Below are 25,873 nucleotides of genomic sequence, written 5' to 3'. Positions count from 1 at the left end.
TTATCGTCTACACCGTACAACATACACAACCACGCCGCTTAACACGCGTACCGGAAATGCTTGTTCTCGCGGTCTGTGAGGTCGAGCTCGCCGGCGAGGCGGCTCTCAAGCGCTTGCGTCTCAGCGCTGATTCCCGACGCGAGGGCCTCGGCGTCGCGGCGTGCATTGGTGCGAGCGTAGTACCACCACCAGCAACCGAGGTTGAGCGCGTTGAGGCACATGACGGCGCCGCAAGAGATCAGGCCCTTGAGGTACTTGGGCGCATCTGAGGGCACGAAGATCTGCGTGCCGACGACGTTGCCGATGCAGTACCTGGCGTCAGCTTTCTTCCCCGCGGGTTGCAGACCGAGTCCCACCATATCAGCGCGCTAGCGCTCATGAACGTCTTCTTGGTCCGCCCGGCGATGTTCACACTCATAAGCGGCCAGACCATGAACGTGCTGATCGCGAATACGCCGTAGAATGTGAATGCCGCCCAGCGGTTCCACTTCTTCGCGGGATCCTCAAGGCCGACGTAAAGAAACACGGCACACGGGACGATCTGGCAGACAATGGCGATAGGGAAGCGCGCCCGGGGGACATAGTAGACGGTCGTCGCAGCCGTGATGATCAGCGTGCATGCGACCGCGCTGTTTGGCATCCCGTACAGGATGACCTCGAGGTTCGTGAACCCCATGCTCTTGTAGATGAGGTTATTGAAGGCGCCGAGGCCGCCGTTGGGGATGCACGACAGGAGGTTATAGATGGACGCAAACCTGGGGTCAGCTGGCCCCAAGAGGATTCGCACCAGTACTGCGGGTCGCGGAGACATTCCTTGACTTGCGCCCACTTCCACGCGTGCTGCTCGCCACCGCCCGTGGCGTTCTCAACGATGCGGGCTTTGGCCATGAGCTTCTCGCGCTTGGAAAGCCACCAGACTTCGTCGGGCGTGCCAACTACGAAGAGAAAGATGATGCCGATGGCCACGGTCAGTCCGCCAAGGAAGAGATTGATGATCCTCCACGCGGCCATACCCCCATTCCTCTGTGCACTGTCCGCAATACCGTAGATCGCGATGCCAAAAACGATGGAGAAGAATGCGTCTGAGGTCAGCCTTCAAGTGCAGAAAAGGTTGGGTGGATGTGAAAGTCGTGTGTAAGCACTCACTCATCGCATAGTAGCACGCCTGGCGCAACGTCTGCTCGCGGCGCAGATACCACGACGAGGTAAGCACGGCGAATCCCGGCGTGACGACGCTCTCGAACCAGCCGAGAAGCACGCGTACAACGCTCAGGTCCCAGTAGTGATTGCACGCGCCGAGAAGCATGACCATTGCGCCCCAAATGATGATCGACACACTGAGGGCGCGGCCGAGGGGGAAGCGCTGCATGAGGAAGCCCATGGGGATTTGAGCCACGCCATAAGACATGCTGATGTGAGCGAAATCGGCGCAGACGACAGCGAGAGCACCTACTAGAAGAACGAGTTGAGGTTGTTGTACTGCTGCGTCGTGAGGCGCGTGTCCTCCTTCAGCCCAAAAATGACGCCGGAGGACAGCGACGTCTTGTCGCTGTACTGGAGGCCGTATGCGATCATGAGGAGGGGGATGAGGACGCTGGAGTCAGTGACGCACGGTGAAGGCGCAACAGGGGGACATACAAGTCAAACTTGCGCCGGAGGCGCTTGTACTCTGCTTCGCTGGCATCAGCCACAATGAATGGAGGGGACCCACGTGAACTCTGTCTCGGCGGCAATGACCTCTTCGTACTCGTCGAGCTTGGCGAGTTCGCCGTCTGCGACGGTGACCGAGATGGACCCGAGCTTTTCGGACGCGCGGCTGTCCCTGCGCTCGATGCGGGCGGCGAGCGAGTCGTGTCGGGGTACGGGCATAATCTGTGTGATGAGGTGGGCGACGTGGGCGTCGGCCGGACGTGAATGAATCGTGCTTTAAGACTGACTCTCACCAGTACGCTACATGGTGGGCAACGGGTCAGCAGGTCAGTATAGGTGGGGGATAAAAGCGGGAGCGAAGAGCTGCGAGCTGCGCGCTAATGTAGGTGGGGGACACAGCCGTTGTGGAGAGTGAGCAGAGATGACAAAGTAGCCTCGGCGTTCATGGCACTCAGCACGGCCCGGCGGCTGGCGGACATGTGATACCCGGGATGAGTGCCTATAAACTGGAAAGAATGAATGTCTGGAATGGATGGTATGTATGCGCGCAGAACGTCGGTCGTCCTCTAGACTGGTTTCAGTGTCAGGTCGCACGTTCACAGGCTTTCAACAGCAATGAACATTCAGGAAGGCGATGGTGATGCGCGAAGAACATTCAGGCGGTGGGCAAGGCAATCTGTCGGCTGACTTCCACCAGATTAATTGCACCCCACTTGCGGCAGTGATACAGTGACTGCCGATCTGCCGAGGCTGTTCTCTCAACTGGGTGTTGACGCAGATTCGTGATCGACAACGGCAATCTCCCAAAACTAGTACTTCCGACCACTCGTGTTTTTACTAGAGCCCACCTGTACACGCCTAGTATAGTAGGCACGCTTTCCTATTCAGACGCCTATTCGTGATACATACGAGCCTAATGCAAGGAGACGCCGCGCCGTCTATGGTGGCTTGAACGCCCATTTCCACGACGCCGACGACGGAACATGCATGGAGCCCTTCAGACACTGTAGCCACAGCCTGTGGCTATCAGTAGATATCAGATACATGCATGTAGATGTCGATACAGGATAGATATTGATTTCAGAATGACGTCTACAAGGCGCCATACGTCCCATACCGTGGGTAGTGATACATTTGGCTCGCAAAGAAGTCTGATGCTTGCGTAGACTGCGTATAGAACGTTCTAGACGCCGAGGAAGTGTTCAGATCAATCGGCGGCGGCAGCGGCGGCTGCGGCGGCAGCGGCGCCGTACCAAAGAATCGGGGGTTATGCTCCATGACCTGTTGACGAGCTGCGTCTGAAGTCATCCTGAAGGTGTCTGCCAGCGTAAACGTCGTTGCAGTTGATGTAGAGGTAGAACGGACTGCTGGGGGCGCAGGGGGCGCAGTCGGTGTCGGCGTCGGCGATGCGGCGTCGGCGTCATCCTCTTCTGCCGCGATTTCTCGCTCGCGTTGCTCGCGCCAACGTGGTAGCTTCTTGCACGGCATTCCAGAGTGCAGGCGTTCCCCGTGCTTCCCGCAAAAGCCGCAAAAACCGTTCGGGACGGTTCCTGTTAGATATGAGTCGCTCACGTCGCTCGGCCAGTCGTCCTCGTCGACCTGAGGCCCTCGGTGCCGCGCGCTCCGTTGGCGCGGTCTCGGCGTCGGTCTCGGCGTCGGTCTTTCGTCAGTTGGCGCTTCTCGAGACATCTGCGATGCAGGACAGTCAAAGCCGACGTCGTGCCGTCTGAAGCAGTAGCGACACCGCCGATGTTGCTCCCTCGTCGGTCCCACCACGATCTCCGAGGCTATCAGGCCTCGTCCGCTCGGCGCTCGGGGCCCATTGAAGCGGGCATACGCGGTAGAGCCGCCACGGCCTCGCCCTCGGCTTCGGACTGCGCCTCTCGGCGGTCGGACTAGCGGGTTCAAAGTCCTCTGCGTTTCCTCATCCTCGGGCAACGTCGTATCGATAATCTCGGTCCGAATGACTGCGGAGCTGGCTTCCTCGTCGCTCAACGCTTCCTCGTCGCTGGACAGCACGTCAACGACGTAGTTGACGATCCCCGTGGGTGTATGCGCAAAGTATTTGCCTTCGACGTCTCGTACGAGGGTGTTGAGGCTATCGAGGGATACCAGGCGCCACATTCGGCCAAAATCAGCCTTCCTGAGGCGCGCATCGAGCCCGCTGAGCCTCTTCTCGATCTCATGAGCGCATGGAAGATCGTAGGCCTTGCGGAAGGTGCCGGTGCACGCTCTAGGCTCCTCGAGCAGCTCGCCATTGCGATCTACCCGTTGGCCAGCGGCCCATAGGCTCCTCTTGAATGCGATCGCGAGCTGAGGGAAGACGAGCTCCATCGCACGACGCGATACGACGTTTCTGACGTTGGAGAACAGACTGCGACCGTCTTGAACGTGGGTACGCATCTCCGCCTGCATCGTATGGGTAACGCTGGCCCATTGAGAGGTGAAGAAGTCACGTATGCGATCCATGGTTGCCAGGAGATCGCGCCGCCACGGCGAGTCGCCGAGGTGCTTCTTCAGGACGCCGTGCATCCCTTCGAGACGGCTGTTGTTGCGCTGTCCGAGATGGCGATGCCCATCTACGTGGAAATGGACGAATTCCTCGGCGTCGGCGTCTAGCGCGGCTTCCCCGATGCGCAGAGCATCTCCGAGGAGTGTCGCGCCGTCCTCGTCGGCGTATCGGCCCTGCGAGAACGTCTCCACCCAGATAGCACGCTGCTCTGCCAGTTCCTCCTCGCTCCTCGAGCGCACGATCATGCGCCAGCCCTGTAGAACGCTGTCGAGGTGCTCTTCCCATTCGGGCCGCGTATGGAACACGCTCGACGTGTCGTTCAGCTTGTGGGATCCGAAGATACGCCGCAGAGGTGGCGCCGCTGCTACCTTGATATTCTGCTCGATGTGCCACAGGCAGAGGACGTTCTTCGCGCTGGGCCACACCGTCTTGCAGGCTCGGCGTAGGCGGCTATCGCGATCGGTCAAGAACACCGCAGGCTGCGGCGCTTGCACGAGCTCCACGAAGTCCTGGAGGGCTCTGCGCAGGTGGGCGTATCGTTCTCCTTTGAGGAGCGCTATACCAGCGGTGAACGTGTTGTTGCAAGCAGTCACGCCTACGATATGCAGGAGCGGCATATCGTACTTGTTGGTGCCGTTCGTGCAATCGACGAGGAGCACTGTAGGCCACCGTAGCAGCAGAGCTCGGGCTCTTCGGGTAGTGTAGACAATCGAGGTAAGCCTGCAAGTCAGCTAGGATGAGTGGTGGGCTCTCACACGCTCGTATCTGGGTCTCTTGTACCGCGGTATAGCTCGCCTGTAGCGTCCAGGTTGCGCAGGAGGGCCTCGGTCTCAGTACCACCGAGGCGGGCTCGGGTATGCAGTCGGTAAGCGGCATTGTAGATATCTTTGCGGGATAGCCGTACAGTGTTGGGGAAGTCACGATTGAGGCGTGGAACGATACGTCGTGCAGGCAGACCAGCCTGCAGCATGCTTTCGGCGGCCGCAACTTGCTCGGCGTCGTAGCGGCGCGCCTGGACCATCTCCGAGGCCTCAAGAAGCCCGTGGTTGTGCTGATGCCACCCTGCGGCGCGTTGATCTAGCGTCCAGCCTGGCCAGACGGCGGTACCGTTGCGCAGGATAGCTATCATCATCTTGAACTTGCAGTTTGTCTTCCTAGAAGCGTAGCGGCGTTTGCGGAAGGGCTCCTGAACTTTGGGCCGTCGGCGAGCCATCCCGCAGTCCAGGTATCGCTTCTCCACGATAGCTCCTTGCGCGCCAGCGACGTCGTCATGAGGTGGGGCTAGCTTCAGTCTGTTGCCGCGAACAAGCCAAAAGCCCTGTGCGAGGGCTATAGGACTGAATATCGTGCAGAGAGCGTCGAGAGAGGGAGCAGTGCAGGGAGGGATATCGACAGTTCGTGTGGGTGGTGTAGGCTGGCTCTCGCGAGATAGCCAGATGTTGTCATTGTCGCTGTCGTCGGCGTCGTCGTCGTCGTCGTCTGAAATGGTGATGTGAGGGCGGACGGCGTATCTGGGTAGTGGTGGTGGAATGAGTAGATCGAGTTCTGAGACCTCCGCAGCTAGCTGAGACGTCGAGGGATGAGAGAGGAGCTCAGAGTGCAGGTTGCGCAGGATGAACGTGTAGTCGAGCTCGTCGTTGGGCTCGGCTATGATATCATCAGTCGCCACCGACGCCCTCGACGCCCCCGACGGCGGCGGCGGCGCCGCCACCAAGGACGATGCAGGAGACTCGGTGCCGTCCTCATATGATGCCGTGCTCGCGATCGACGGCGTCACGAGCGCCATAGACGTGTACGAGGTGTTCATGTTGAATTGAGAGTGATGAAGGTGATGAAGATGTTGAGGAAGTGAACTGAATCGACGTGACGTGATGGGCGCGTGGGAATAGGCACGCCACCAGGGGATTGGCGTGCGCCAGAGGCTGGTGCCTATACATTTTCTATAGGCGTGTACAGGTGGGCTCTAGTAAAAACACGAGTGGTCGGAAGTACTTGTTATCTCCCAAGACCGCGTTCGAATCAGTGCGGAGGGTTCAAGGTGCGATGAGCGAAGGCGTCACTGGAACCAAGGAGGGACCTTTACAGACCACTCACGGGTCTCAGTTATGCATCGACCTACCTAGTAGATCAGCGATTATGATTATACTAACCAGATTAGCCGCGCCGGTCGAGACGCCTGTTGATCCCTCCAAGGAGTACTTTGACTATCAGATCCGAGGTGAGCTCTTCGCCTCGGTACGGGACCGTGTCGACCATGTCTCTCACGCCGTGCGCGGCAGCTAGCCCGTCGTCGAGCTCCTGCAGTGCCTCGCGCGCCTAGCGTTAGCTGGAATTCTCTAATACTCATGCCATGATCTCGCACTCACATCCGCGTCGTCGCCGATCTGGAGCAGCTGCACGCCCACCTGCGACAGCGGGAAGTCGCCCCTGTCCAGCCGCTTAGCAATAGAAACGAGCACACTCTCGGGGTCATCGGTCGGCGCTGAATCCATCAGCAAAGTGCGATCAAGCGAGGGGTCGGCAGCAAGAGAGCGGAGACGGCCAACGAGCGGGCGGGCAAACGCTGGCGTCAGCTCCGCCTCCCCTCCCCCGGAAAGACATACCTCCGTCCGTCACGACAATCAGGTTCATGGAGGGCACTTCCTCGTCACCCGTCGCCACGCTGCGCTCGAGACGCGACATGTACTCGCGGAGAATCGCCTCAATCCTCAACCCAGTAGGCGTTGCACCACGAGGCTGCAGGCCCGCGAAGAGATCCTCAACGTCGGCGGGGACGCGCAAGTCCTTGCCGACTCGCTTCGAGTTCATGAAGAAGCAGTCGATGCCGTTGCGGCTGTACCGCACCGCTTGTTGGACCACACCCATAACTGCCTTCTGCGCCTGTTCCCACCTGGGGCCCGCCATCGACGAGCTGTCGTCGATGAGGAACACGGTGTCGTACTCAGCGAGCATCTCAAGCGCGTTCTCTCCTCCTGCGTCGAGGAATGCAGGAGAGGGTGCTCGAGCCGTTGTTGGGACAGTCACGGAGATCTCTGGTGATTGATCTGGCGTGTTACCCCACTCGGACGACGAATCTGAGTCCGCGTCTAACTCCTCCGCCTCCATCGGGATCCCACCGCTGACTTGTCTCATGTGATTGACTGCAGCTGGCCCTGGCATAGCTTTGGGAGGGCCAGTAGGCCGCGGTAGAGGGCGTGATGCGCGCTCCTCGGCCGCAGGATTCCACCCTGCGTCAACCGTCCCATTGCGGGACGGAGCGGTCAAGGTCAGCGCCGGAGGGCTCGGGGCACCGTGCCACCCGGGCGGCGGTCCAGACGGAGACGGATGTTGTTGCCAAGTTGGAGGTGGACCAGATGGCGACGAGTACTGCGGGTGCGGCGCTCCGGTATGATACTGCATGTGCTGAGTTCCGTAATGCTCCTCTCCTAGAGGAGGCGGAAGAGCGCGGTCAGGCGCGCGAGGAGACGATGAAAGCACCACTGCACCTGCCTCGTGGCCAGGGGTCGACCATCCCCCAGGTCGTGCAGGCAGCGCGGGCGGTGTTGACACGTCGTGCGGGTCATGCAGGGCAGGAGAGTGTTGAGAATGTTGCACGGGCCCAGCGTGCGCGTCCATCTCCTCCTGTTGCTGGCGCTCACGCTCCTCTGCCGTCAAGAATGGGTTGTTACTCTGGAATCTCTTGGAAAGGTCATCGCTCGCTCTCTGCTTGCCCTTGCCGGGCGGCGACGCTGGGGTAGGCTGCAGCGTGGGCGCGTTGAGGTCGATCCCGCCAAACATCTCATCGAGCGCATTGTCCTGAGGAAGAGGAGGATGGGCTTTGTTGATATTGGAGTGGAAAGCGCCAGGCATCTGTTCGGCGGGACCAGGCGAGGGGACTGGGGATGGGCCAAGCGGAGACGGAGTGTACACGCCCGTTCTGACACTGGATGGCCCAGGACCGGCGCCGGGGGAGTCAGTCTCGTTTTGCAGACTGCGCCGAAACGTGTCTTCCTCCACGCTGGCGAGGGACGCCTGGATGGCCGCCTCGTACTCAAGCCGCTCCTTCTCGGCGATGCGTGAGCGGCGCATCGCCTCTTCCAACTCGCTGGCTTCACGCGCGCGTCTCTCGTCCTCCGTCACCTCCTCCTGGTTGTTGGTGGCAGGAGTGCTGGCCGGTGCGGAGGAAGGGGCTGCGCTGTTCGTACTCGTGCGCGTGTCAACGCGCTGGACGGGAGACGAAATCGCCTCGTTGGCGCGGATGGAGTCTCCGTCTATGCTTGGTCTCTCAACATCACTGGATCCTCTGCCTGCCGCATTGGCTGCCGCAACACTCAGCTGCTCCTGCAGAATGCGGGTTGAGGCGGGGTCGGGATCCTCGGCGGCGTAGGGCGGGGGCGGAGGCTCATCACTCTCACCATCCGCAGGACGTACGATTGGAGGGCGCTCAACAGCGGGACGGGCCGGGCGGCTTGACGCCGCGGTCATGGTGCTTGTGCGGTTCGGAAGCGAGGTGGTGGAAGATGATAGGCGAGCGGAGGAAGGGCGCGAGGTCGACGCGGACGTACTCGCCCGCGCGACCAGGCGAAACACGTCGGATCCCCGGAGACCGTAGTTATGGCGCACGTCCACGAACGCCCTGGCATAGTGCGGCGGCACCTGGCGTTAGCCTGTCTCGGGCTCCTATCTCCACCCCAGCCGGAATCATTCGGCGTACTTGGACTTCAAGAGCCTCCAGCTTGTAGTGGATGTCGAGCTTGGTCTTGCCGCGTATCTGCTTGTGGGCCACGTACGAGTTGACGATGGCATACGCGTAGCTGCTGTCAGTTGGTGCTCGAGAGGTGACTGACTCCCTGTCGGACCACGCGCGCTGCGTGCCGAGCGCGTAGAGCACGTCGCTCGCCGTCAGCATTGACGGGACTTGAGGCTGTTGTCAGAGGAGGACCGGCGACGCGACACGACGCACCAGGTTGGGCCGAGCCCGGCTCTGCATCCCAGGATACATGGCCGGTGGATGAAAGGAGATGGTAGGGAAAAGGAAGTAGACGCGTCGACGGCGGTGGCGACGGCGACGGCGTCAGCGCGAGGGAGGGTGGAGATGGCCGGTTGAGGAGTGAAAGGGAGTGAGGATAGAGAAGGAGTGAGGAATGACGACAACAGAGAATGCGGCGGCGGCGGCGGCCACAAAATGACGCATCACCCCTGGAGCACGCGCCTCCCGGTATATCTCCTCCGACACCGCTTTCCATCACATCTCAGCCTCAGTGTCCATGAATAGCTACAATCACTCTATCATGCTATCAATGCATGGCCCCCATTTGATGCGCCTCTGCATCCGCGCCTTTGGTACTTGCCGAAGGCGTGGAATCGTAGCCGTGCTTCGTACAGCTCACCAAGCCGACATTGCGCAGGTCATCCATGTCCAGCAGTGTAAAGGCCAGCAGGACCACCACCTCCGGCATGAAGAGCAGGATGTTGAGCGCGTTCTGGGTCAGGAACCATCCAGACGTCACGCTTGCCGCAACGACGCGGAATAGGCTTTCCAACATGAGTGCCGTCCCGCAGATCGAGATGACAGCGGTAGGGATCGCTCTCTTCACCGCAATCGGGTTATACATGAGCAACAGGCCCAAAGGGGAGAGCATGAGATGAGCCGATACGACCATGAAAAGCGCACCGCTCGCCTGTCGGAGGGCTTTGGCCACATCAAACTGCCGAAGATTCAGAGAATCAAGTGCGGTGATCTGTAGGACTGCGCCGACAATGCCAAGGATAGAGATGCCCAAAACGACACTGTGCCGAATGGGAATCATGATGTGGCGCAAACGGGGGTTGTCGACCTCCCGTAAGATGCAGAACCTGTGCGGTCAGCGCAGCGTACCTAACAGGAAAGGTTGACACGCACCACTCAAAGAGGAGGCTTAAGACGGCCTCGACGAGGAACAGAAAGCCGGCCACAACAAAAACGCCTGCGATGATGAGCAAGATCTTGTAAGAGTCATCGCTCGGAGAGGCGTCGGCGAGGAGCCACCGCACAATGAACGTCGCGACGCGCGCTGCGTAACATTAGCACTGAGTGAGTGTCAAAAGAGGCTGCACGTACAGCCGGTGAATAGGACGACGAAGATGTATATGAGCCAGAACTTTGGCCGGCCAGCGAGGCGGAGACATAGGAGGACGAGGAAGAGGGCGTAGACGAAGGTGAAAGCGACGCTTTCCTTCTTTTGGACGCCGCGGCCGAGGAGGAAAAACGGATTGACGACCGCGCCAGCGCCAGTCGAGTTCATGTTGGTATGAGAGGTTAGGAAGACAGATAGAACGAGCGTGAAGTGAGTGAGTGAGAGGAGACAGCTTTCAATTCTTGATGTCAGCACCTTGGGCTAAACTGGGCGCGTGGACATGCGTTGTGCGTGCCCGAGGTATGCCGGGTGATGTCTGTGCGCGGCGCGCCACGGCGGCCGAAGATCAGCATGGGCTTGATTGCCTTACAGCCGGGTACGCCGCGTACCGCCGTCTCAGCAGGCAGCCTTGACGAAACGTGGTGCATATGTACAACATTAGAACTCCATGCTCTCCTCTTTGGCTGTGGCACGTCAGATATGTCAAATGAGGCCCACTCACCCTCCCGCCCTCGCCTGACGTCAGCCGTAATGGCTCGCGCATGCCGGTCCAGCATCTCGACATATGGCTTGAGCGATGTTCGGTCGTAGTCTGGTGTAAGGCGCATCCCTCCTACCGAGACTCACCCTCGGCCATCTTGCCGTTACTGTCGCTTGGCGGCGCACGGTCGAGCTCGACCAGTAACTCTCCGACCGTCGGCACCGCATCCGGATCAAAGTGCTGGGCATGGTTGGGATCGATAGGAACACACACCCTCCCTGTACCCGGGTGCACACAGAATGGTGCCTTGAGCAAGTGATTGCGGTGCTTGGACACCTCGGCATCGATTCGGGGGTACGTGTACTGGAGGATGAGGTCCTCAAGTGCTGCCTCCCACTTGCGTGCCAGCGGATTCTTGGTTCGCTTGTAAGCATGCACAACCTCCATCACATCCCTCCACTTCTCCTCGGAAGAGCGGTCTGGTTCAGCCTCCCACAGCGAGCGCAGTTTCTCTGTCTTTTCTTCTGTCAGCTCTCACTCTTAGGGCAACAGAGCTTACCCCGGTCTGCTGGCACGAGCGCAAGGAGAGCTTCCCAGCCGCGCTGTGTCTTGAACACGTCCTGATCGAGCAGACAAATTCGCTGGAACTCGTACTTGAGTGTATCCAGCGCCTCTTCCAGGTATGGGTGGAGAGGCGCATCATCTCGGCCGCCACGCACATTGACTTTCTTGGCCTGCTCCTTGCTTCCCTTGATCACTTCGAGGAAGGTCACAAGTGCGCGCCGCTGGTCGTCGGTGAGATCAACAGCAAGCGTGTCTGATATCCAGCAATGAATGCCACGGCGCCCAGAGTACACCCACAGCAGGTGCTTGAATCCGAACGTTTCTGTCGTCAGGTCACATGGGACTTGGTTGACTCACCCCGGAGTGCCTTGTCGAGTACCTTGACGGCGGCGGCGATGAAACCCCAGCAGCGCTTGCAGATCTTCTTATCGGTGCAGCACGTGCGGATCTCGTCGTAATCCGTCATGTCGATGTCGAAGACGAGCTCACGGCGCTGAGGCTGAAGCGCGCCGGTGGGAAGGGTCTTTCGATCACGCGGCTGATATCAGCTCACTGCATCGGATCATGGCGCTCACGCGATGCGAGTACTGCGGACCGATCTCGAATCGCGATGGCACTAGGCGCAGGATCTCCTTCTGGAAGTCGTATGCTGTGTTGAAAGAGTTGTAGCGAATGTACACGTCGTTCTCGATTGTGAATGCGAACTCGCGGTGTGTCCAGAGCTTTCCGGGGACTGGGTAAGGCGGGGTGCGATGTTCATAGCTCACCATCAGACTGATTGAGCCATTTGAAGAAGGGCTTGTACGGAAATAGGCGCTTGTAGAACGTCGTCATGACAGGCCGTGAGGATGGGCTGAGGTTAGGAGGAAAGGGGCAAGGATTTGAGGTTTCACTGACTCATAGGCCATTCTGGGGTGAGCTCAGTTCAGATAGAGATGAACTCACGCTTCTTCTTGGATTGTGGTGACCATTGTTGATGAGTTTAGATGCTTGAGACAAGTAGTGGGTGGTGATTGTTGATCTTTCGCGACGCGTCGTGGTTGACGCGCCTTCATTACTTCCGTTTCTTATCCGGTACACCGTGTGACACGTGCTGGCCACGCGAGCCAGCCCCAGCCAATTCTCCAGTGTTTAGCTAGCTACATTTGACAACGCCGACAACATTTCGCTTGCGCGATGCGCCTAGAGAGCATGAGAAGCCCTTACCTATGGGCCTATGCTTGGAATCGCAGAAGGTGTCGGCGAGCTCGTCTGAGCATTTGCATGCGAGGCTCACCAAATGCCAGCGCTACAGTCGCCTGGGCGATCACACTCCCAGCATGGCACGGAAAAGATCACATGTAACGATCGACGAACGCTGGAACCCTCTTCGATCCGAAAGCCGCCCAAGCTATCTCATAGCTGGTGCGGCGGTGCGGAATCATGGTGCTGAGTGTCTTTGTCGTTGCGGAGGACGTGATGGTCCGCTCGGCCGTAAGGGGTCGGTGTTCGGACTTGCCCGCATTGCGGCCCTTCTCCCACATCTCACACGCCCACGCCCACCCGGCAATCGCCCCAGGCCGGATTTCGGCAAGCCGATTGCCGGCCCTGACTGACATCCCCCAGCGCAGAAACGACCAGATTACTTAACTACCTCGCCGCCGCCTGCAGCTCTGTAACTCTCCCCATCAACCCTCTAATCATGTCCGGAAAAGCCTCTCTGCTCGCCAAGAACCCCGACGACGTCGTGATCCTCGCGGCCAAGCGCACGCCAATGTGCAAGGCGACCAAGGGTGCGCTCAAGGACGCGCGGTTCGAAGACATGCTCGTGGGTGCGCTCAAGGGCGCGGTCGCGGCCGCGCGCATCGACCCCAAGCTCGTCGAGGACATCCAGATCGGCACGGTGCGCACGCCCCGCGGCGGTGCATCCATCTCGCGCATGGCCGCGCTTGCTGCCGGCTTCCCCATCGAGACCTCCATCTCCACTGTCAACCGCCAGTGCTCAAGCTCGCTGCAGGCCATCTGGACGATCACGAACGAGATCCGCGCCGGCGACATTGACATCGGTATTGCCGGCGGATGCGAGAGCATGACCCACCACTACGCCCGCACTCCCCTTGACCACCCGACGTCGGAGGAGGTCCGCAAGACCAAGCTCGCCGCCGACTGCCTCATCCCCATGGGCTTGACAAACGAGAACGTCGTTTCCGACTACGGCCTCACGCGCGAGGAGCAGGACGAGTTCGCTGCCCGCTCGTACCAGAAGGCTGAGGCTGCGCAGAAGAGCGGCCGCTTCGACGGCGAGATCGTCCCCGTCACCGTCAACGGCAAGACCGTCACCCGTGACGACTGCCCCCGGTATGGCGTCACCGCCGAGTCGCTCAAGAGCATCAAGCCCGCCTTCAAGGCGGACGGGACGACGCACGCCGGCAACTCGTCGCAGCTGACGGATGGCGCCGCTGCCGTGGTCCTCGCGCGCCGCAGCGTGGCGGAGAAGCTCGGCCTGCCCATCATCGGCAAGGTCGGCGCTGTTGTCACCGCCGGCGTGCCCCCGCGCGTGATGGGCATCGGACCCGCTGTCGCAATCCCCAAGGTGCTCAAGAAGGTCGGTGTCGAGCTCTCCGACGTCGACATCTTCGAGATCAACGAGGCGTTCGCCGGCCAGGCGCTCTACTGCGCCAAGGACCTGGGGTTGGACCAGAAGAAGCTCAACCCCAACGGCGGCGCCATCGCTCTTGGCCACCCTCTTGGCGCGACCGGCGCGCGCCAGGTTGCCACCGGCATGAACGAGGCCAAGCGCACAGGCGCAAAGATCCTCGTCACCTCCATGTGCGCGGGCACGGGCTTTGGTGTCGCGGGCGTGTTTGTCAACGAGCAAGGGGACGCCAAGCTCTAGTCATGGCATTGTAGACTTCATGTATCCAGGTATCAGCAGTGCGTGATTGAGGCTAAGGCTGCATCTATTCGTGTACAGAGGAAAGGAGTGGCATTGGTATTGAGACGGGACAGGTTAGGTTGGTGTCCGGCAGGTATAAAGCGACATGCGAATCGTTACAGGCGGGCAGGGATCGGTGGACAGTGATGTGTGGGCTGGGATAGATACACTGAGATGCAATTGTTTGCGGGTGCTAGTCGGGGCTAGGCTGAGGTGCTCCAACTAGGCTCGCTCGCCGGGAGGAGGGGTGGATCCATGGAATACTCAACGGGCGATGGTGGCGGGGCGCTGAAAAGTAGTGGGGACGCCGGCGACAGAGGCGAGGGAGACGCAAGGATGGTCGGGTCGGGCGAGGCCGAGGCCGAGTCCACAAGCGATGCGGTGGAGAGCGGCCTCGTGATCGCCGAGGAGGACAGGCGGCTGGGCCCGGGGGAGACCGGCGATGAAGATGAGCCGGAGAGCTTGGGGGCCACATTTCTGGCCATGATGACCCTCTTCAGGCGTTGAGTTCTCGTCTTGCTGCGGTGGAAAATCGTTGCCTTTCTGTTCAGCTTTGCCTCTTTGCCCGGCTGCTCGTCCGATGTGGAGTTGTTCGCCACGGTGAGGGCGGAGTTCTTCCCAGTCTTAAAAAGGCTGCGTTCCTCGGCGACTTCCGATGTTGACTGCGGCGCTGGTTCATAGTCGTGTTCAGAGGCGCCAGGGTGAGTGGTGGCCTGGAGGAGTGCGTCGAGTACAGCGTCGAAATCCTCTACCTCGCTCTCGTCGGTGTCGTCGGAGCTGGACATGGGAGGAGGAGCAAAGGGCACTAGGTTGGCATTGGCGGCGAGTTCGAGGTAGCGAGGTGACGCTGCGAAGAAGTCCTCGACTGGATAGAACCTGGGAGTAGGAGCGTCGCCGTCATCGTTGTGATTGTGATACCAGTTGAGGGAATCATGGTCGGGGTCAGCCCAAAAGATGTCCGAGAAACCATGGGGATGCTTGTATGCCTCAGCACCGGGAAAGGCCACCATGATGGAGGTGACGATGGCGTTCTTGCGCGTGTTCAGGCGCGTTTCCTTGCAACCACGGTAATGCGCGTTCTTGAGCAATCCCGCCCTCTTGAAATCGCGCAGCCTGCGCACTTCGTCTCTACGGTCCGAGGCCTCCTTGCGACGATGGGCGAACTTGGGATCTTTGCAGACATCGATGTGGCTTGGAGGCCAAGCGTGATAGTTGAGAGGATGGAGGTCAATGCGTCCGTTATCGCCAACGTGCTCCTTAGAAGCATCATCTGAGGAGGCCCACTCAGGAAGACGCTCAATGACGCGAAAGAGCACGAAGGGGGAGAAGGAGACGCTCTCCTTCTTCTTCTTCTTCTTGGGGATTAAGAGATCGTCGAGACTTGCCGCGTGTCGATTATTACTCCAGGGTCCCTTGGGCTTGGCAATGATGGAGCGCGGTAAAGCAGACTGAAGAGGAGGAGTAGGAGGAGGAGTAGAAGATGATGAAGATGGAGGAGGAGTAGGAGGCATGGCAAGTGCGTGGGCTGTAGCAGGCGGGGCAAGTGGAGTGGGCACGGTCTCGATGTGAGGATCATCCAGGGGCGGGGACGGAAGGGGCTGTGCGCCCTTCTTGAGGACGCCAGTAATGTTGATCATGATGATCAGCAGCTTTGTGGGGAGTCGGAAATGTTCTGGAAGGTTGAATGGATGATCGGTGGAGTGCGAAGGAGAAGTGATGGGCAGGAGATAATATATGGGGATGAGAGAGAGAGATGTCTTGAGAGCGTGTGCTCGCGGGAGAGTGGGAAAGTGGCGCGCGTTGTGTGGAGACGATGAAAGCAATTCTGACGCGCCTGACGGCATGACGGCAGCAAATGCTGCGGTGCTGATGAGGTGGAAGGCTGGACGCTGGCCCATTCGAAATGTTGTGGTCAATTTTCAGATTGAGTGTTGAATTGTCCTAGTGGTTTTTCTGGCCCTGCCCCTTCAAGATTGAGTGGATCCTCACCCAACAATCAAGCATCGAGGCTAAAGCATTCTCTCGACCCACCCTCGGCCCAGCTCTCCTGTGGTTACCCACTCGACCCGCTTTCAGCTCTTTCGGAAGAGGAGGTGGAAAGGACGAGGCCTCCCCTTTCCCAGCGACAACCCCGACGTGGATATACGGAAGGCACGGCGGCACGGATGGTACCAGTCTCTCTCGCGTGCCATGTATTCGGATGCACTGTCAGCAGCGGAAGTTGGATGTGTAGAAAGTGAGTACCATGCGGTACATGACATCACGTGCATGATCCAAAATCACAACCTGATCAAAGTTGGACCTGGTAAACAATACGTTAGAACTCAAACCATTCACGCATTCAACTTCCCTGAGAGGTAGCGTCCAACAGCGTTGCCAGGTATGGTCATCATGCTCACAGACTGAAGAGTGGGACAGTGTCCTATGGGCGGGAAGTGTGAACACCATGGTAGCCGGTTGTGTGGGAGTGCGTCTTTGTATCTGTGGTGTCATGGCGTCATGATTCTCGATGAAGGCATCAGTCGCAGATGATCTTGGAAAGCTCAATGTCTTTTCCTTCTCGCTTCACTGGAATTGCTGAGCCAGAAGTATGCTCATGGCATGGGAAGACCTGGACCACGAGTTCGAGGCCTGGGTATTGGGAAGCAGCATCGGCAGATGAGTTACTGGGACTATCGGGTAATGTCGGGGATACAGAGACAATAGGGTCGTTGATGGCGCTGATGTTTCCAACATTGTCAGGCACTGCTGCAGGTGTTGCAGGTGCTTCAGTGAACGACAGGAGAGGGATGAGGAAAATCGAACAAGCGGATGCGATCGGGGGCGCCAAAGATGGATTCATGTGCATCGACGGGGATGTATCAGTGCCTGCGTCGTGGGAAACATTGCCGCCACAAGTGACATGGCCAGACAGATGCTATTGGGAATTTTGAAGAACGTGAAAACAAGACCTGATGGGGAGGTTGGACAGAGAAGGTCGGAGCTGAACAGACTGCTCGTAAATCTCCCGCTCTCATCTGCATCCGCAAGTTTTCTCCATCAGCCCGCTAGCCTGTCATGATCTAGGTCATATAGGACAGCTAGATACGGCACAGCTGGTGTTGGTAGAAGCTGAAAGGAAGCATTCATGAAGTCAACCACTGGAGAGAACACATTTGGTTTCGTTGAGCGTTGTGGAGCGAAGCGAGGTCGGCGCCAAGTGTCGGTCGAGTCTACACCTGGGGGGACCCTGATCAGGCTGGATTGACGTGACGACGTGAGAAACAGTTGTCGCGATGATGACGAGTGCGATTCAAGCTGAAGTTAGGCCTGCTAAGGGATGAACTTGCACCGCAGTTGAGAGAGATGAAAAAGGCGAGATGGAATGTGGATGGATCGATCCATGAAAGTGGCACCCAGTCGCGTCGAGTCAGGGATCATCCCTGATCAGACGATCAGCGCGACCTTGACGGGGGCCCTGAACGCGTGGCTGGATTGACGGACATGTCTTCATCTCCGTGCATCCCTCAACCCTCGTTCACGTCATCACACTTCTCCTCGACATCCTCCTCATGTCCACCGACAAGCTCAAGGCGCTCCTTCAGTCCAAGTCGCCAGCGAGCGCAGACGACGTGCGACTGCTGGCCACATCCATCTCCTCGTCCTTTCAAAATGAAGCTGGTCTCGCTCTCCTCGCCTTATCCAAGGTAGTGGACGCCTCCAACGCGCGCGGAGGAGACGACGCCGCCCAAGCTCAACGCATCAAAGACACCTTCGACCCGCTCGTCTCCGATGCCGTTGCGCAGGGCACTGATGACCCAGAAGTCTTCGTTTCTGCCGTCTCCCTCCTCGCTGCTCTCGCCCCGCTCGCGCCCGCAGGCACGGTCGCCCTGCTCACCCAGCCGTTGGGCATCAACAGCCGCGAGGAAGCCTCCGACATCGACCCCCTTGGCGTACTCCTCGAACTTGCCGAGCTACCTTCACGCCTCCAGCCGGCCCTCGCCGCCCTCCTTTCCGCGCTCGCAGGCACCAAGGCTGGGCGGGGGCTTGTGCGTGACCGCGCTTTCGACTACCTGAGCGCTGCGGCCGACACCCTTGGCGGGGACACTGGCGTGCTGTGTGCTGTGGCACTCAGCAAGCTTGGTAGACCGGATCCGCAAGTTGGCGAGCCTGAGGAACAGCGCCTTGCGCGCGACGAGCAAGCCCTCGAGGGTGAAGTACAGCTCGCGCGCACCCTTATGAGTCACATCAAGAGCAGCGCGTCCGCGCAGGCCATCCTCCCCACCCTCGAGGGCCTCAGCGTGCTCTCCACTCGACCCGCCATCCGAGATGTACTTTGCTCCGACGCCGCCTTCCTCAAAGCCTTCCTCGCCCTCTCACCCGTGCCACAGGCCAAGGGCGGCTCGCTCCCCGTCACGCCCCGCTCGTCTATGGGCTCGTTGGAAGAAGCCCTCGCACCTGTCGACGCAGCTTTATGCTTTGGCATTGCGACGGTACTTGCACACCTTGTTGCGCGCAAACCTGTGCTCTCCGAGCACGACCAGCAAATGGAGCGGCTCCGCCGTATGGCCATCAGCGGCAAGACCGCCGTCGAGGCCGAGGACGAAGATCCAGCAGAGCGCGACGACGCTGTCGAGAAGCGCGTGGTGTTTCTGCTGACAGCGGGCGTCATCCCCGCCCTCTCTGGCCTGGTGCGCGCTGAATCGCCGCGCGTGCGGGACGCTTTGGCCAGGATATGTCTGGGCCTGGTGGAGGATCGCGCACACCGTGCGCCATTCATCCGCGATGGTGGCTTCAAGGTCCTCACAACCGTCCTCCGATCCAATACCGGCTTGGCAGCTCCTCAGGCTTTGGCCAAGCTGGTGATTACGACGCCACCTCAGCTCCTCTTTCCCCCGCCACTCGAGACGAACGCACTCAATGCCTTTGCCCCACTCTACCTGTTGCTCGTTTCTCGGGACGCATCTCTACTCCAGCAGTTCGAGTCGCTAATGGCGCTTACGAACCTCGCGTCTATAAATGGACAGTTCGGCGCGCGTATCGTTGACGCCAAGGTCGCAACGCCAGACGAGTTCAAGGGCCGGGGGCGCGGTGACACAAAGGTCATCGACAAGGTCGAAGAGCTGATGCTCGACGACAACAACCTTGTGCGCCGGGCCGCTACCGAACTCGTGTGCAACCTCGTCAACTCGGAGGCGGGATATGCGCACTTCTCGGGCGAAGCAGTCGACGCGGCGGAAGGGGACAAAGACGCCGGCAAGCCAGAAGCGAAGCGGACAGTGCGCTCGACAGCACGCCTCGGTGTGCTACTCCTGTTGACGGACGTGGACGACCTACCCACACGCCTTGCAGCGAGTGGCGCACTCGCCGTCCTCACCGAGTCAGCCACCGCATGCGCAGCACTTTGTGCGGGCGGCGCCATCTCCGGCTCTCAGCGCAGCGTATGGGACCGCCTCGGCGATCTCTTTGAGCCTGGCGGCGAGCGCCCCGAGGTCGAGGAGGGCAGCGAGGGCGTGCGCGCCGTGCAGACCATCTCGTCGTCGCCGCCGGACGTCGGCCTCGCGCACCGCGGTGCAGTCATCGTCGCCAACCTGCTTGAGTTTGTGCGTCAGTTGCCCGCAGCACAAGCGAAGGCTGCAAGGACTGCTATCGCGGACAGCCGGCTCGAGGATCGATTGACGGAGGCGGCGCGGGCGCTCGCCAAGGACAGGCAGGGTGAGGGCGTCCAGGTTGCCATGATGCTTGCGCAGACTAAGAAGCTGTTTGTAGCTTGATGCAGTATGTGCTGGGGTGCGCAGTGCGACCAGCCGCCGCCAACTGTGAGGCTCAAGTTTCATCCCTACTACCTCAACTGTACATTTGCGCCATCTGAATCGTACTTGCACTCCAATTACTACCATGCCTGCATGACCTACACACGCACACCCACAAGACGCATAACCTCCGGCGTCTCCTTGACGTCACGGAACGGGCGCTTGCGGTTTGCGGGATCGGGCGTGCCGTCCGGGCGCGTCGGCACGCCGCCGACCTTGCGACGCGCCGGCACGACATTCATGAATGGCCAGTGCGTCGTGCCCTCGCGGTTGCGGAAGATTTCGAGCTTTGTGCGCAGCTCGTCCTCGCTCATATGGCTGCGGGGGCAGTAGCACACGTAGCTAACGAAGCGGGTCTGGGTGCCCGTGGGGCTCGCGTTCCAGTGCACGGTACGCGAGTCCCACAAAATAAGGTCGCCTTCGCCCGCACACACCTTGACGACCTCGGCGCCGTGGGCGGTGTACCACTCAAAGTCGTGCGGCGGGTAGCGGTAGCTGTTCTCGGTGGGCCCGAGGTCGGCTGCGGGGCGGAAGCCGCCGATGGCGGCAAAGTGCGCTTCGTGCAGCTTGTGCGAGCCGCGGAGGACGCAGAGGCCGCCGTCGTCCGGCCCGTTCGGCGCGAGATTCGCTATGCCCTGATACAGCTCGAAGCGGTCGATGCGGCGCGGGTTCTGGTCGATGTGCGGCCACGCCGGCGTCGGCGCGATATCTGTGCGGCCCGTGTCGGCGTTGATCGGCATCGTCGTGTTCATGCCGTCGAACGAGGCGATCAGGTCGTCCGTGCCCCAGATGGCGGCGAACGTGTCCAGGATGCCGGGCTGCGTGCGGATGCGCCACACAAAGTCCTCGTGGTTGACCGAGTAGCGGTTGTACAGGCCTCCACTGGGTGTGAGCGAGCCTCAGCGGTGCGCGCAACACTCGACACATGCAACTCACGTAGGACCATACGGCAAATGCTCCTCCGTCCACGTACTCCTGTCGTCGCGCACAAAACCGTGCGGGAAGCTCTCGAGCCATTGGAGCGCGCTCTCGCGGAAAGCGGCACACTCTTCTTTCGGAATGACACCAGGGACGACGACGAAGCCGTCGCGCTCGAGGTCGACGAGGAACTGGGGCTTGTTCGTGGCGATCATGGTGCACTGGGGTTTCGGCTGGGGATGTTGAGCCGGCCCAGCGACGCACGCTGTCTTATATCTCAGCGTGCTGCATTGTCATGGGAGACGACGAAATATGCCGGTCCGTGTTGACGACCGGGGTATTGTAGACTGGAGACAATACACCGCCGCAAGCTGCCGCAAAACACCGTTCCTCATTCTGCAGTTTCCGAGGTTCTTCCGTTGTGGGTCCCAGTCGCTATCTCACGGCTCTGAGCGGCATCCAGTTGGCCCATTCTCCAGCCGGAAGTTGGTGTTTGCCCATCTCGCTCGCCGTCATTTAGCAGCTGGCTCCCGACGTTGGCATCCGCGCTGGACGCGCTGATTACAACCATGCATGCCATGCTGATAAAAATCCGATCAATCTACCTGGTGCTGCCCACCCGTCCCACCCACGCAAGGAACGAGTAGACGTGCTTCTTGCTGATGACATGCTCCCCGAGCCGGTCCGCAGCCTCACCCGCGCTCTCGTGCACGTCGACGTAGCTCAGCGCACGGCCCAACTCAACCGCAAGATTAGATGGCGGCGCATCGGCAATCTGGCGCAGTGCCGCATTCGCCGCCTTGGTCGGCGCATTCTCGCTGAATCTTGCCGAGAGCAGGCGGTTCATGCTCTCCTCCAGGTCTTCAAGTTGCTCCTCGTCGCCGTGAATCTCAATGCCCGCCATGAACGAGAGCATGAGCAGCGCGACGCTCTCGATTGGCGACTCGGCAAGCCCAACTTCATCTCGCCACTCACAGATCCACGCCAGAGACCCAAGAATGTGCGCAGCCTCCGGTTTCTTGATCTTCTTCGTAAGCATACGCGTGATGAGGATCTGGAACATGCGGTCGAGGATCGTCCGGCCGGTGACGTCGCGCACAACATCTGAGAACTCGGACATTTCGCCCCACAGCGTGTCGAGGAGTGGTCTACCCGGCGACATCTTCCGTGCAGAGTCGGGGGCTATCGCGGCCTTGATGACGTTCTCAGCTATGCCATACACCTTCTGGAGAATAAAGTCCAGCGCACTCTCCTGCAGGCGGTCGAGCTGCTTGACCATCTGGTGGTTTGGTGATAGCTGGAGGCGGAAGGTGTGCGCCATGGCGGCAGTGCACCACAGCTGGGGGATCTCGCTCTGGCGACGGACGCTAGATTGCGCCGCAGTAAGAAACTGGGCCGACATGATCTCTGGGATGTAGCGGCGCTTCGCCGCGTCGTACCATCTGATCACGGAGCCAAGCACGAGACCGACCCGCTTGGCCGAGTCAAAGTCGTTCGCTGCGTGCAACAGGTGGTACACCAGCTGCGCAATCGAACTCGAGTCGGTCAAGGGGTTCCCCTTTATGTCGCGCAAGGCGCTAGCTGGAGGATCTGAATGAAGGTTCGAGGTAGGAATAGATGACGATGTCGTCTCGTCGTAGTCGCCGAGTACGCTGTTGGTCACACTGTACTGGCCTGAGGAGTCAAAGCTATCGCGCGAGATGTCGGCTGTGCGGGCATTGTCAATCACAACACTGTCGACGTCCACGCTCGGATGTTCAAAGTTTTCTAGGAAGAAAGATTCAGAGGACGACAACCTCGCGTGCGACAGGTCCCTCGTGTAGCGCTGTTTGGGAGGGGTAACGGGTACGGTGGTAGGTGCCGTGCTGCACGAGCCGACGGTATCGGGTGTGCGTGTGGATGGGCGACCGCCTTCAATGTCACGTTGCCTGGACTCGACCGCGGGCGAGCCATTGGACTGGGCGGCGACAGCCACCCCAGGGAGGACAACGGCGACGCCATTCGAGGACGTCTGCGAAGCGGACGATACTTGCCGAGTGTGCTGCGCCTCCTTTGCTGCTCGCTCAGCGGCGGCCCTCTCGGCAGCAGCTCGTTCGGCAGCGGCCTTCTCGGCAGCCGCCTTCTCAGCAGCTGCCTTCTCTGCAGCCGCTTTCTCAGCGGCGGCTTTTTCGGCCGCTGCCTTCTCAGCAGCAGCCTTGGCCGCAGCAGCAGCTCGTGCCTCCTCAAGTTTGACCTTGAACTCCTTGCGGGCAAAGTGGCCTCGGGCAAGCGACTGGATGCGCACAGCTGCTCTGCGGGTGGCGAGGAACGACCTCCGCGCAAGGCTCATTCTCGCAATAGTCTGGAACGCCTTGATGGCCGCTAGCTGAGGCTCAAGCGCGTCCTGGATGCGCTGCATCGCCTGTGATCGGAAGAAGACGTGCTTGGTGCCGAGCTGGACGCCCCGACCGTCGGCATCAGCCGCGAGTTCGTTCAGTCGGGCAACAACGGTCGGCAATTCGGCATTGTCAAACCCAGACCCCAACAACAGGGCGTAGAAGGACATCTCCTCGCGTGGAATCTTGAGTGGACCATGTGCGCGTGCAAAACGCGAGATGTGAGCGACACCCGTCGCCTCCATCTGCATCTGGACGCGTTCGTGCTCAAACAGCCTCGGCATCGCCTTTTCGTTCGGCTTGATGCAGTGGACGTAGTGAACATGAGTGCTGGCGAGTAAGGCGTCTAGCCTTTGGATTGACTGGCGGAATGATGTAACGACACTGGTGAACGGATTCTGCCTGGTATTGTTTGATGGAAGTTTGGACTCTACCAGCGTGCGGACGAATGCCTCGCCCTTGTCCAGCGCCTCGAGTAACTTGACGTCGACGCGCTCCGAGTTGGCGGCGAGGAAGCCTCGCGAGTCGTATGAAACTGCGGCGGCATAGTGCGCGACCTTGAACTCGTGCGCCGCCAATGCGCGAAGGTAGCCGTGGTGGTGGCTGCACTCGATTGCGACATTCCGTGCAAAGCCTTCGTCGGTGACGTTCTTCATGCCGAGGCCGAGTCGACGCGTCTCGTCATCGAGCAATGACGAAATGCCGGGCTGTGGAGGCTGACCCAACTTGCCGGGGGTTCCGACCAGCAACGGTAGGCAAGAGGGCAATTGGGGTGGACGGTCAACCTTGATTCCCTCTGCGGCGTACTGGTCTGCCTCGTGCTCGAGCATGTCCTGCGACAAGTGGCAAAGCAGTTGCTCGTTGGCCCAGTTGATGAGAAACTGAGCGAGCGAGTTGCGCCCGTCAAAGCTTTCGAACCCAAAGATATCAACGAGTGAGATGCACGGGTAGTCTGTTGATGGCGCGCCCAATGCGACATTGATGCGCTCCACAATCCACTCGAAGAGCCAAACGTACAAGGAGCGCACAAGGCCGTGACGAGCAGCCTGGAGCTCTGCACCCTCGCGCTGCTTGTTGAACACATCCGAACCGACCTTGACCGTGCGGTTTCTAATGGCTTCGCGGAGGTTGAAGGCGTCGACGCCAAAGGACTTGCCAGCTTCGACGTCGTCGCCCTTCATGAGGCTGTCTATTCCACGCAGCATCTCCCAAATACGCCCCTGGGCCTGGGTGTCGATGCCGACGTCGACTAGCGCCCTACAGACGCTGTTGAATCGTTCAGATGTCCCCGTCGCGTCGTACTGTCGAAGGGCGGTGATGATGTGAAAGGGGTTCTCGTCTGTCACTCGTCCTCGCTCGAGAAGGAAGGTCGAGACCGAGGCACCGACTGCACCTCCATTGGGGCCGAAGTGGATCTGACACATCAGAGATGGCTTATGGGGATGCACTCACGTTGACAACCTTTGCGTATCGACTCGAGTTGTGGTTACGAGCTGTTGGCGCGTTGCCAAATGCTTCGAGCACAGCACCTGCGTTTATCAACTTTTCCGAGAGGCCCTCCTCGGCCTGTCCTCGTGCCGCGAGATAGTCGATGATGTGATTACATGAAATGGTTTTGCCCGAGCCACTGGCGGTCAGCTCGAGTTGTTTGTAGGACATGGCCTTACCTTTCACCTGTAATGACAATAGTCTGATTTGTCTTCGCCCCAGTCAGCAGTGCGCGGTACGCGTTCTCTCCGACAGCATAGACGTGTGGAGGCTGCTTTGGCGGAGAAGTGTTGTGGAAAGAGCGCTGAACCTGGTGGCCGTCTGCTATCAGCGAGGGGAAGGCACGCATATCTCACACAGCCCGGGCACCGTCTCGAAGGGGTTTAGTGCAACCTGCTGTCAGAAAGCCATATCGCTCGCCATCCGGGTCGCCTCACGATGACTGCACCGCAGTGTGTGTAGACCTGATGCGCCTGGTGACACGAGTACAACGCTTCGGTGAGACTTTCTTGCATGTCAGTGGGACGGCGCGTTTGGGATCCAAGCTCACCGCTTGACTGATCCTGCAGTGCGGCGAGGTCGTCCAACACGTTGGCGATGGCTGTCGGTGGCAATGTGGCCATTGTGGGGGAGTGGTGAGGATGGGGATTGACAAGAAACAAGATGTTGAAGGGATTATGTAGAGGAGGGATGGAGTCACGGTGAGCGTGACGAATGCGAGTGTCGTCGCGATGCGAGGCGAGGTGGGGGATGGGTCGGTGCGTCGGTGCGTCGGTGCGTTGGTGCGTTGATGCGTTGGTGCGTCGGGGCGATGGTGACGATGATGGGGGACTGCAAACACGCAAACGGGTTGTGGTTGCCGTGTGCGAGTAGTATCGGCGTGAAGGAAAGAGAGAGAGAGAGAGAGCAAGAGGGAAAGAGTTATCTCGGCTCGGAGTGAGACATGGGCCAGTGTCCGGGGAAGGTGGGCGCCCCGCAGCTAGCGGGGGAGGAGGAGGCCAGCTGCGGGGATGGCAGAGGAGCGGGGAGGGGAGGGGAGGGGTGTGAGGAGGGCGTGAGGGCGTTCGTTGTGTGGTCGTTGTGT

At 59.8% G+C, this 25,873-nt stretch overlaps 10 protein-coding genes across 10 annotated transcripts; 3 read left to right on the top strand and 7 right to left on the bottom strand.

Moving 5' to 3' along the window:
* Positions 1-38: 38 nt before the first annotated feature.
* COLE_01655 (uncharacterized protein) lies at positions 39-1,869 on the bottom strand (the record flags this gene model as incomplete). Its single annotated transcript, XM_018424248.2, has 7 exons — positions 39-312; positions 357-755; positions 788-1,082; positions 1,147-1,409; positions 1,454-1,594; positions 1,639-1,677; positions 1,712-1,869. The coding sequence occupies 7 exons, from the start codon at positions 1,867-1,869 to the stop codon at positions 39-41; spliced, it is 1,569 nt and encodes a 522-aa protein (XP_018276102.1).
* A 2,239-nt stretch (positions 1,870-4,108) lies between these two features.
* On the top strand, positions 4,109-4,867 carry COLE_01654 (uncharacterized protein; the record flags this gene model as incomplete). Its single annotated transcript, XM_065626160.1, has 1 exon — positions 4,109-4,867. One exon carries the CDS (start codon positions 4,109-4,111, stop codon positions 4,865-4,867), a length of 759 nt encoding a protein of 252 aa, XP_065482654.1.
* A 1,449-nt stretch (positions 4,868-6,316) lies between these two features.
* On the bottom strand, positions 6,317-7,114 carry COLE_01653 (uncharacterized protein; the record flags this gene model as incomplete). The annotated part of the gene is made up of 3 exons (XM_065626159.1): positions 6,317-6,478; positions 6,529-6,644; positions 6,766-7,114. 3 exons carry the CDS (start codon positions 7,112-7,114, stop codon positions 6,317-6,319), a joined length of 627 nt encoding a protein of 208 aa, XP_065482653.1.
* A 2,324-nt stretch (positions 7,115-9,438) lies between these two features.
* On the bottom strand, positions 9,439-10,425 carry COLE_01652 (uncharacterized protein; the record flags this gene model as incomplete). Its single annotated transcript, XM_018424560.2, has 3 exons — positions 9,439-9,997; positions 10,044-10,194; positions 10,242-10,425. The coding sequence occupies 3 exons, from the start codon at positions 10,423-10,425 to the stop codon at positions 9,439-9,441; spliced, it is 894 nt and encodes a 297-aa protein (XP_018275201.1).
* A 270-nt stretch (positions 10,426-10,695) lies between these two features.
* COLE_01651 (uncharacterized protein) lies at positions 10,696-12,273 on the bottom strand (the record flags this gene model as incomplete). Its single annotated transcript, XM_065626158.1, has 8 exons — positions 10,696-10,721; positions 10,760-10,849; positions 10,885-11,259; positions 11,298-11,624; positions 11,660-11,840; positions 11,878-12,035; positions 12,070-12,167; positions 12,248-12,273. The coding sequence occupies 8 exons, from the start codon at positions 12,271-12,273 to the stop codon at positions 10,696-10,698; spliced, it is 1,281 nt and encodes a 426-aa protein (XP_065482652.1).
* Positions 12,274-12,983: 710 nt separating this feature from the next.
* Positions 12,984-14,177, top strand: COLE_01650 (uncharacterized protein; the record flags this gene model as incomplete). The annotated part of the gene is made up of 1 exon (XM_018424562.2): positions 12,984-14,177. The coding sequence occupies one exon, from the start codon at positions 12,984-12,986 to the stop codon at positions 14,175-14,177; it is 1,194 nt and encodes a 397-aa protein (XP_018275203.1).
* Positions 14,178-14,419: 242 nt separating this feature from the next.
* On the bottom strand, positions 14,420-15,853 carry COLE_01649 (uncharacterized protein; the record flags this gene model as incomplete). The annotated part of the gene is made up of 1 exon (XM_018424563.2): positions 14,420-15,853. One exon carries the CDS (start codon positions 15,851-15,853, stop codon positions 14,420-14,422), a length of 1,434 nt encoding a protein of 477 aa, XP_018275204.1.
* A 1,914-nt stretch (positions 15,854-17,767) lies between these two features.
* On the top strand, positions 17,768-19,969 carry COLE_01648 (uncharacterized protein; the record flags this gene model as incomplete). The annotated part of the gene is made up of 1 exon (XM_018424564.2): positions 17,768-19,969. One exon carries the CDS (start codon positions 17,768-17,770, stop codon positions 19,967-19,969), a length of 2,202 nt encoding a protein of 733 aa, XP_018275205.1.
* A 137-nt stretch (positions 19,970-20,106) lies between these two features.
* Positions 20,107-21,141, bottom strand: COLE_01647 (uncharacterized protein; the record flags this gene model as incomplete). The annotated part of the gene is made up of 2 exons (XM_018425862.2): positions 20,107-20,890; positions 20,945-21,141. 2 exons carry the CDS (start codon positions 21,139-21,141, stop codon positions 20,107-20,109), a joined length of 981 nt encoding a protein of 326 aa, XP_018275206.1.
* A 386-nt stretch (positions 21,142-21,527) lies between these two features.
* On the bottom strand, positions 21,528-25,138 carry COLE_01646 (uncharacterized protein; the record flags this gene model as incomplete). Its single annotated transcript, XM_018419836.2, has 3 exons — positions 21,528-24,716; positions 24,754-24,928; positions 24,969-25,138. The coding sequence occupies 3 exons, from the start codon at positions 25,136-25,138 to the stop codon at positions 21,528-21,530; spliced, it is 3,534 nt and encodes a 1,177-aa protein (XP_018275207.1).
* Positions 25,139-25,873: the final 735 nt, after the last annotated feature.

This window comes from Cutaneotrichosporon oleaginosum (assembly GCF_008065305.1).
Source record: "Cutaneotrichosporon oleaginosum strain ATCC 20508 chromosome Unknown ATCC20508_contig01, whole genome shotgun sequence".
In the NCBI taxonomy this organism is placed as follows: domain Eukaryota; kingdom Fungi; phylum Basidiomycota; class Tremellomycetes; order Trichosporonales; family Trichosporonaceae; genus Cutaneotrichosporon; species Cutaneotrichosporon oleaginosum.
Note: the sequence above shows the minus strand (reverse complement) of the source record. Positions and strands in the feature narration are given on the sequence as shown.